The sequence below is a fragment of the Lathamus discolor genome, chromosome 7 (assembly GCF_037157495.1).
Source record: "Lathamus discolor isolate bLatDis1 chromosome 7, bLatDis1.hap1, whole genome shotgun sequence".
Classification (NCBI taxonomy): Eukaryota; Metazoa; Chordata; class Aves; order Psittaciformes; family Psittacidae; genus Lathamus; species Lathamus discolor.
The window spans coordinates 3,116,852-3,124,808 of NC_088890.1; the positions used below are offsets into that span (position 1 = coordinate 3,116,852).

The following is a 7,957-nucleotide window of genomic DNA, read 5'->3' on the forward strand; positions in this document are numbered from 1 at the left end:
CTCTGCTCTCATCCCCCCTGCCCACAGGCAGATGCATGGATGAGCTGGAGAGGAGAGCAGGTCCTGGGGGAAGCCGTGCCCTAGTCTGCACGCAGCCCTCCTGTTTGCAGAGAGCAGATGCGAAACGCCGCTCAGCTCTCGTCTTTCCATGGCTGGAGCCCTCCTTAGGGCTTTTGTCACCTTCTCTGCCTCCTCTCATCACCCCTTCCCCACTGCTGGCTGTGCTAGGGCCAGTGGACGTGAGGGATGGCCACAAATAGGTTGGAAGTGATTGTCCAGACGTAGCACATGTAGCCAGGCTCCACCTGGCAATGTTGAGTGAGGAGGGGAGGGAGCTGGCGCAGGGGCTGACATCAGTGTGGGGAGGGCAGCACTTTCTGTATGAACCATGGCCTCGGAGCACGGTGGTGGTGATGGGAGAAACTGGGGGGGTGGTGAAGGAGGAGACCAAGGGGAGAGCAGGAGCTTGGGGCTGAGAGGCTCCATGGGAGAGCATTGGGTTGTGTTGGACAAGTCATGGACACACCTGCTGTAGTGGAGCCTTCTGGAGCTGGTGCTGCCTTGGCCATCATTACCGGCTGAGCACCACAGCCCTGCTGATGCTGTGGACATCACCCCAGCCCTGCTGCCAGCCTCCTGCGCCACACTGGGAGTGAGAGCTGGGATAGGGATAGGGATGCTGGCCTTGCTGACCTCCCCCTTCTCTCTCCTAGGCTGGTGTCAGCGAGCGACCGCGAGTCCCGGCTGGAAGAAGTGCGTTCCTCCTTCCTGGCCAGCTACAGCCGCACCATCGGCCTCAAGGCCGTGCCCCCCAGCCCCTCGGGGGCTATCGGGGGCCTCCTCGAGCAGTTTGTGCGAGGTGTGGGACTGAGAGGCAGCAGCACGCTCTGAGCACAGGAACCAGTGCCTGGACAACCGGGGCTGGCAGGACCCGTCCTTGGCCAAGCCCAAGGACCCCCCTTCTTGGTGCGGGCACCTGCAGCACCCACCACCGGCTTCCCCCTGCCTGGGGCTGGGGGCTCGGGGGGGCTCCGGCCCATCTCTGCTGTAAATCCCCCCAGTAAACCCCCCGAGCTGTGCCCTCTCCTGCCTCCTGTCTGGGTTCGGGCGGCGGGAGCTCGCTATTAATAGCCCGGCCCACGCTCCGGGAGCCGCGGCACCGAAATAGCACCGAGCCGGGACCGGGAGGGAGCCCCGGGCGGGGCGGGGATGGGATGGGATGAGGAGGACGTCGGGGAGGGGGGATGAACGGGCGCTGGACCGGGCTGGGGAGCGGAGCTGGGTCCGCAGCCCCGGCCGGGGGGTCCCGCTGGGGCTGAGCCGGCCGCGGCTGCCGGTCCCCGGGGCGGTGCTGCCGGCGGGGCCGGGGCTCTGCCGTGCTGGGCTGTGCTGTGCCTTGCCCGCCCCCGGGCGCGCCCGCCTCAGCGGCGCGGGAGGAGGCGGCGCGGAGCAGCGGCGGCGCCCGGGCGGGGATGGCGTCTCCGGGAGCGCTGGAACCGGCGACCGGCAGCGTGCCGGGTACCAAGGTGGAGCTCACCGTGTCCTGCCGGTGAGCCGGGAGCCGGGCGGGCCGCGGCAGCGGGCGGGGGGTGATGTCCGCGCACGGGGATGCGCTGCGGGGTGCCCCTGTCCCGCAGCATCCCGCTGCTCCCCGGTCTCAGGAGATGGAAGGGGTGGGCTTCGGGGCCGCCTCGCTCCGTGGGCACGGCGGAACACTCGGTTTTCACCCGTGGGGAGAGGTCCCGTCCGCGCCGCGGGGTCCCGCGGGATGCGGCACCAGTCTCGGCTGCTCGGTGGGACCCGCTGCTCGTACCGGGGCTGGGGTGTGCGGTGGCCCCGCTCAGCGCGGTGCTCGCAGGGGGTCGGTGCTGGATGGGGGCAGCTCCCCGGCTCTGCGCGTTCTGCCAGCTCCGTGCGGGGCGCCGGGGCCAGCGGTGGGGCAGCGCTGGACCGGGGTGGGACGGGGGCTATAGGAGAGGTGCTGCTCGGTGCTCCGGTGGGTCCGTGGGGCAAGCAGTGGCTGCTGAGCAGTGTCAGTGGCTAAATATAGCCCCGGCAAGGTACCGCTGCCCTCGCTGCCTGCAGCCGGGGGTCCTGCCCGCGGGGACCAGCACCAGCCTCACCGTGCAGGGAGTCTGGAAATGCTGGTGGCTGCTCCATAAAGCCCCAAGCCCTGCAAACTCCAGTCTGCCCCTGCCAGCCCCTTTGGGCAGTGGGGCTGTGGGTCCGTGGGGCCTGGCAACCCCAGGCAAGAGCCAGGATTCACTCCCGGAGATGCCCCAAAGCATGGGCAGGATTCAGCTTCACAGCCTGGCAAGGGCTTAGGGCTGCTGGGGCAGCGTAGGGGGGTCTGTGCCCTGTGTGCCATGGCTGAGCCCCCAGCCATGCTCCAGCCCACCCTGTGTGCAGGAAGGATCCCAGGGGAGCTGCTCATAGGCACTTGCAGCCACTGGCACTTTCCAGTGTCACACGGTGTGAAGGACAGTGATCAATGGCTCTGCTGGCAGCGGTGGAGGGCTCGGAGCTGCCCAGCCCCTGCTCCAAGTGTCTCCTTTCTTCCCAGTCTTGTGCCCTGCCATTAGCCACAGTGGGCACTCCGCTGGCGCCGGCAGCACAGGGGAAGGTTTCATCTTCTAAATGGGTTCTCTGTCATGTTCAATCACTGTCAGTGCTGGGGACACTGCTCCTCGCTTGTGCTGCTGTCCCACCAAGCCCTGCAGTGGGACCCAGTGTGTCCCCACAGGGTGCCAAGCGTGGCCTTCTGGTGTGGTGCTATCCCATGGTGAATGGTGAGGGCATGGGGAGCTGCTGTGGGGCTGGGTGGTGACGCTTATGGTGGCTCATGCGTGGCTCTGTCCCTCCAGGAACCTGCTGGACATGGACACCTTCTCCAAGTCTGACCCAGGTGGGTGGCAGGGACAGGAAGGGTATGGACTGGCATGGCACAGCACGGCACAGCCCAATGGCACGGCTCTCCTCCTCTCTCCGCAGTGGTGGTCCTCTTCGTGCAGGGCTCAGGCGGCAGCGACTGGAAGGAGGTGAGCACAGACCCTGCCATCGTGTGCCTGGGGGGCTCCCAGCCCTGTGCCACCACCAGCGTCCCTGCTCCTGGCTAATCCCCGCCTGGGCTAAACAGGCCCATATGGCCCCTGTATCCCTGCTAATGATCCCTCCGTGTCCATGATAATGATGCGGCCGTGCCGGCAGCGCTAATCCCACACCAGGATTACTGCCGGGGCAGCAGCGAAGGGGGGGGCTCCAGGGGGATCTGCTCTCACCCCTCTCCCCGCAGTTTGGGCGCACCGAGGTGATCGACAACACCCTGAACCCCGACTTCGTGCGCAAGTTCGTCCTCGATTACTACTTTGAGGAGAAGCAAAACCTCCGCTTCGATGTGTGAGTAAGAGCGGCTCCGCTTGGGGTGGAGCAAGGCACCGAGAATAGGATAAGGCGGCACAGGATAATAAGGATATGTCAGGGAAAAGCCTGGATGGGTGGGAAGCAGGGCTGCACGTCAGGGTACCCCTCAGGCATCAGTTCAAGGCTCTGCTCTCCCGTCACCAGCTACAACGTGGACTCCAAGAGCTGCTCCATCTTGAAGCAGGTGAGCACAGGGTGTGCAGTGACACCCTGGGGTGACACTGTGGTGAGGCACCCCCAGGCTGTGCCCTATGTGGGTGCTGTCAGCGGAATGCCCCTCAAGGGCTCTAACCTGCTTCTCCATCTCTCTGTGCCCCATGGGGACTGGCAGAAGGTAGGTGCTCACCATGCACCAGCCTCCGCTCTGCCCGGGGAACATGGTCCTCATGGGGGTGCCTGGTGGGGCAGGGTGCAGGATGGGGATGGGACACGCCACAGGGGTGCAGGGTGGGTGTAGGGTGGCTCAAGGGGTGCAGGATGGGTTTGGGGAATATGGGGTGGTGCTGGAGGGATGGGTCCAGGGCATGTGGGGTGGTTTGAGGGGGGCACAGGATGAGTACAGGGCACAAAGAGGGGACATGTGGGGGCGCTGGATGGGTCCAGGGCTGGCTCTTGGGGCACAAGGTGTGTTCAGGACACTCTGTGTGTCCCCAAAACAAGGTGATGGCAGGTCGCTGCGTGGTGGGGAAGATGAGGGGTGGGTGTGATTGTGGGGAGCCCGGCAGGAGCCCCGGTGTCTCACGGTGCTGTGTTTGGGCACAGGACTTCCTGGGACAGGCATTTGTGGCACTGGGAGAGGTGATCGGGTCCCAGCGGGGCCGCCTGGAGAGAGCCCTCACGTGAGTCACCCCGTGGTGGGGCAATGGGGGGGTCCCACACCATGTCCCAGCCACCCCTCCCATCAGACCTCTCTGCCTGTCCCCTGTTAGGGACACCGGCCACGCTGCCGAGCACCATGATCCCCATCCCCACCTCCTGCCCCTGTCCCGTCCTCCTTGTCCCCAAAGCTGAGCAGGTTCCTCTGGTGCCAGGGGTGTCCCAGGGAAGCGGTGTGGGACCATCCTGCTGCTGGCCGAGGAGCTGAGCAACTGCCGGGTGAGTGCTGACGTCCCGGTACCGGCAAGGCAGGGGCTGTGTGGCCCCTGGTCTGGGTGGCTGTTGGTGCAGGAGGCATCCAGCAGCGACGTCCCTGTCCGCAGGACATCGTCACCATGCAGCTGTGCGCCAACAAGCTGGACAAGAAAGACTTCTTTGGAAAATCCGACCCTTTCCTCGTCTTCTACCGCAGCAACGAGGACGGCACGTGAGCGCCGGGGCACGGCGGGCTGGATGCGGTGCCGGCCTTACCCTTGCCCTGCAGCACACCCCAACCCTGCCCTGTCCCCGCAGCTTCACCATCTGCCATAAGACAGAGGTGGTGAAGAACACGCTCAACCCCGTGTGGCAGCCCTTCACCATCCCCGTGCGTGCCCTCTGCAATGGCGACTACGACCGGTACGGGGATGGGGATAGGGGCATAGCGGGGTTTGAGCATCTCTTAGGGTATGAGCTTCTCTTAGGGCATGAGCATCTTTTAGGGTATGAGCTTCTCTCAGGGTGTAAGCTTCTTTAAGGTGTGAGCATCTCTTAGGGTGTGAGCATCTCTCCTCAGCGACAGGCAGCTCAGAATTGGGTCCTTATTGGGTTTATTTTCTCCTCTTTTGCAACCCAAATTACATAAAGGCATCCCCCTCCTTTCCAGGGCCCCCGCCATGACCCAAATTTCCCTCTTCCCTCCCAGCAGAGCTGCTCTGCCTGCCTGCAGGCAGGGTGCTAGCCGTGGGGCTGGCTGTCCCCATACCCGGGGGGTTCAAGGTGGGGGCCGTGCCAGCCAGGCTGGCAGCTCACCCACTGCCCACCTTCTCTTCCAGGACGGTGAAGATCGATGTGTACGACTGGGACAGGGACGGGAGGTGAGGCCGTGCCCGGGGTGGGGGGACACACATGGGGTGCCCCTCACCGGGGTGCCCGGCCACGCTGACCCTGCGCTCCTCCTTCAGCCACGACTTCATTGGGGAGTTTGCCACCAGCTACCGGGAGCTGTCCCGAGCACAGAGCCAGTTCACAGTGTACGAGGTAGGGCAGGGGGCAAAGCGGGGGGCTATGGGGCACCCCACACATGCCGGGGCTGACCCAGTTCTGCTCCCATAGGTGCTGAACCCCAGGAAGAAGTGCAAGAAGAAGAAATACGTGAACTCCGGCACCGTGAGTGGGGCTGGGCCTGCCCCCCCCAATTGTGTGTGCTGAGGGCAGGGGTTCAGGTCTGACCCCCCCATTCCCGCAGGTGACGCTGCTCTCCTTCTCCGTGGAGTCCGAGTTCACCTTCGTTGACTACATCCGGGGCGGGTGAGTGGGGGCTGGGTGCCCCCCGGCTCCCTGAACCCCCCGCCATGGGCGAGGGTCTCAGGGCTAGGACGGTGGTGATGGTGTAGGTGCAGCTTGGGGTGACAAGGGGGTGGTGGGGCTGGGGCTGGGGTGCAGGATGGTGGCCCCAGGCTGTGGAGTGCTGGCTGGGGAAGGGGACTCAGGCAGTGGGTCCTGGATGGGGGGACAAGGCCACACCGTGCTGTGGGGCCGGCAGCCTCCCTCGCTCTCCCCTTCCCCATAAGGACGCAGCTGAATTTCACCGTCGCCATTGACTTCACGGCCTCCAATGGTGAGTGCAGCCGGTGTGGGGTGTGCAGGGGAGCCCCTGTGGCTGTGGGGCAGGTGCTGATGGGTGCTGTGCTGCAGGGATGCCATCACATCCCACCTCACTGCACTACGCGAGCCCCTACCAGCTGAGTGCCTATGCCCTGGCACTGAAGGCGGTGGGGGAGATCATCCAGGACTACGACAGCGACAAGCTCTTCCCTGCCTATGGCTTCGGTGCCAAAATCCCACCCGACGGCAAGATCTCCCACCAATTCCCATTGGTGAGACCCGGATCTCCCGGCTGTGGGGTGGCCATGGTGGGGAAGGGAAGCACCACGGCTGCATCCTGCATTGGATAACATCAGGAGCATCGATCCCATTCCAAGTGCCCATCCTTATCCTTCAGAACAACAACATGGACAACCCAAGCTGTGCCGGCATTGAGGGTGTGCTAGAGTCCTACCTGCAGAGCCTGCGCACAGTCCAGCTCTATGGTCCCACCAACTTCGCCCCGGTCATCAACCAGGTTGCAGGGTGAGCACTGGGGGATTCTGTCCCTTTTGCTGTCCCCAAAGGCCACTCTGGCCCCATAGTGCTGGAGGGATCCAACCGCTTGTCCCCCCATAGGACGGCCGCCCAAGTGACTGATGGCTCGCAGTACCACGTCCTCCTCATCATCACTGATGGTGTCATCTCCGACATGCTGCAGACCAAGGAAGCCATCGTCACCGTGAGTGCACTCTTGTCACCTTGGGTAAAAGCTACACTGGGTGCTACCTCTCCTGCCACCCTGCCTCTGCTCCACAGGCTTCTGCGTTGCCCATGTCCATCATCATTGTGGGAGTGGGTCCGGCTGAGTTTGAGGGTGAGTTGGGGACAATGGGGAATGGGGATGGAAACATCATCCCTTCCTCTGGGACGCCGACGGATGTCGGCGTCCCAGAGGAAGGGATGATGTTTCCATCCCCTATGCCCACCCCACTGATGCTCAACGACCCTGATTATCACCCCACAGCCATGGAGGAGCTGGATGGTGACGAAGTCCGGGTGTCTTCCCGAGGACGATACGCCGAGAGGGACATTGTACAGGTAACCCAGTCCCACCACACGAGAACGATGCTGATGTTTCCAACCAGGCTACAAACCAAACTCCTTTCCCTTCAAGTTCGTGCCGTTTCGGGATTACGTGGATGACTCTGGGAACCAAGTGCTGAGCATGGCCCGTTTGGCCAAGGATGTGCTGGCTGAGATCCCTGAGCAGCTCCTGTCCTATATGAAGACCCGTGACATCAAGCCTCGCCGGGCAGACCCCCAATAGCTGCTTCATGTGCCATATGGGGACCAGGACATGTGTCACCTCCTTCCGACGGTGGCCAGGGCTTAGCCATGGAGATGTGCCCCTCACAAGGGCGATAATCAGTTGGTGAATGGGGCTGAGACCCCCATCTTCTGGCCAACGTGGGGCTGGATGGCCCCAGTACAAAGTGATGCCTTGGCACAAAGGGGCTGGCTTGGACTGCACCGTCCCTCGGCAGCGCGGGCAGCACCGGTGCCGGGGCCCGGTTGGTGGGGGGGCCACTGTATACGTGTGTCCCCCGGGGGGGCGGGAGGCCGGCCCTGGGGCTGGCTGCATGCCGGGGGGCTCAGCCCTATAGATCCATGGGGCATGGGCTTTGCCTTGCTCTTGCCTGCGCCCCATTCCTGCCTGTGCCCTGCTCCTGCCTGCGCTCCGCTCCCGCCTGCCCCACAGCCCGCCCTGCAGCCGTGGGGCAGGGGGAGGTACCGGGGGGTGCCGGGGCGGCTCGACGGGTCTGTACCACGGTACCGGCTGTCAATAAACGGGTGAACCGGGGCTGCGCCGAGA

General features: G+C 64.2%; 2 protein-coding genes across 4 annotated transcripts in view; both read left to right on the forward strand.

Annotated features, from left to right (window-relative positions):
* Positions 1–1,084, forward strand: part of MTMR14 (myotubularin related protein 14) — a 28,543-nt gene extending 27,459 nt beyond the window's left edge. For both annotated transcript variants that reach the window (XM_065687596.1, XM_065687597.1), the window contains one exon: positions 714–1,084. In XM_065687596.1, coding sequence (XP_065543668.1) covers positions 714–891 — 178 coding nt within the window. In that variant the 3' untranslated portion in view covers positions 892–1,084. The remainder of the gene's footprint in view (positions 1–713) is intronic.
* A 363-nt stretch (positions 1,085–1,447) lies between these two features.
* Positions 1,448–7,939, forward strand: CPNE9 (copine family member 9). 2 transcript variants are annotated; one of them, XM_065687015.1, is made up of 20 exons: positions 1,448–1,549; positions 2,865–2,905; positions 2,992–3,038; positions 3,293–3,396; positions 3,565–3,604; positions 4,183–4,259; positions 4,452–4,515; positions 4,620–4,723; positions 4,810–4,914; positions 5,331–5,372; positions 5,460–5,535; positions 5,611–5,664; positions 5,744–5,805; positions 6,069–6,115; positions 6,193–6,374; positions 6,500–6,627; positions 6,721–6,823; positions 6,901–6,958; positions 7,109–7,182; positions 7,259–7,939. In XM_065687015.1, exons 1-20 carry the CDS (start codon positions 1,473–1,475, stop codon positions 7,409–7,411), a joined length of 1,638 nt encoding a protein of 545 aa, XP_065543087.1. In that variant the 5' UTR covers positions 1,448–1,472; the 3' UTR covers positions 7,412–7,939. The 2 variants fall into 2 exon arrangements, with proteins under 2 accessions (XP_065543087.1, XP_065543088.1); XM_065687016.1 differs by having other exon boundaries at positions 4,638–4,723.
* Positions 7,940–7,957: the final 18 nt, after the last annotated feature.

Bases quoted from the DNA above. Each gene is read 5' to 3' on its own strand.
- CPNE9 (XM_065687015.1), top strand. From the start codon at position 1,473: ATGGCGTCTCCGGGAGCGCTGGAACCGGCGACCGGCAGCGTGCCGGGT. The intron at 5,373-5,459 runs GTGAGGCCGTGC...CTCCTCCTTCAG, and splicing joins GACTGGGACAGGGACGGGAG to CCACGACTTCATTGGGGAGT. The intron at 5,665-5,743 runs GTGAGTGGGGCT...CCATTCCCGCAG, and splicing joins AATACGTGAACTCCGGCACC to GTGACGCTGCTCTCCTTCTC.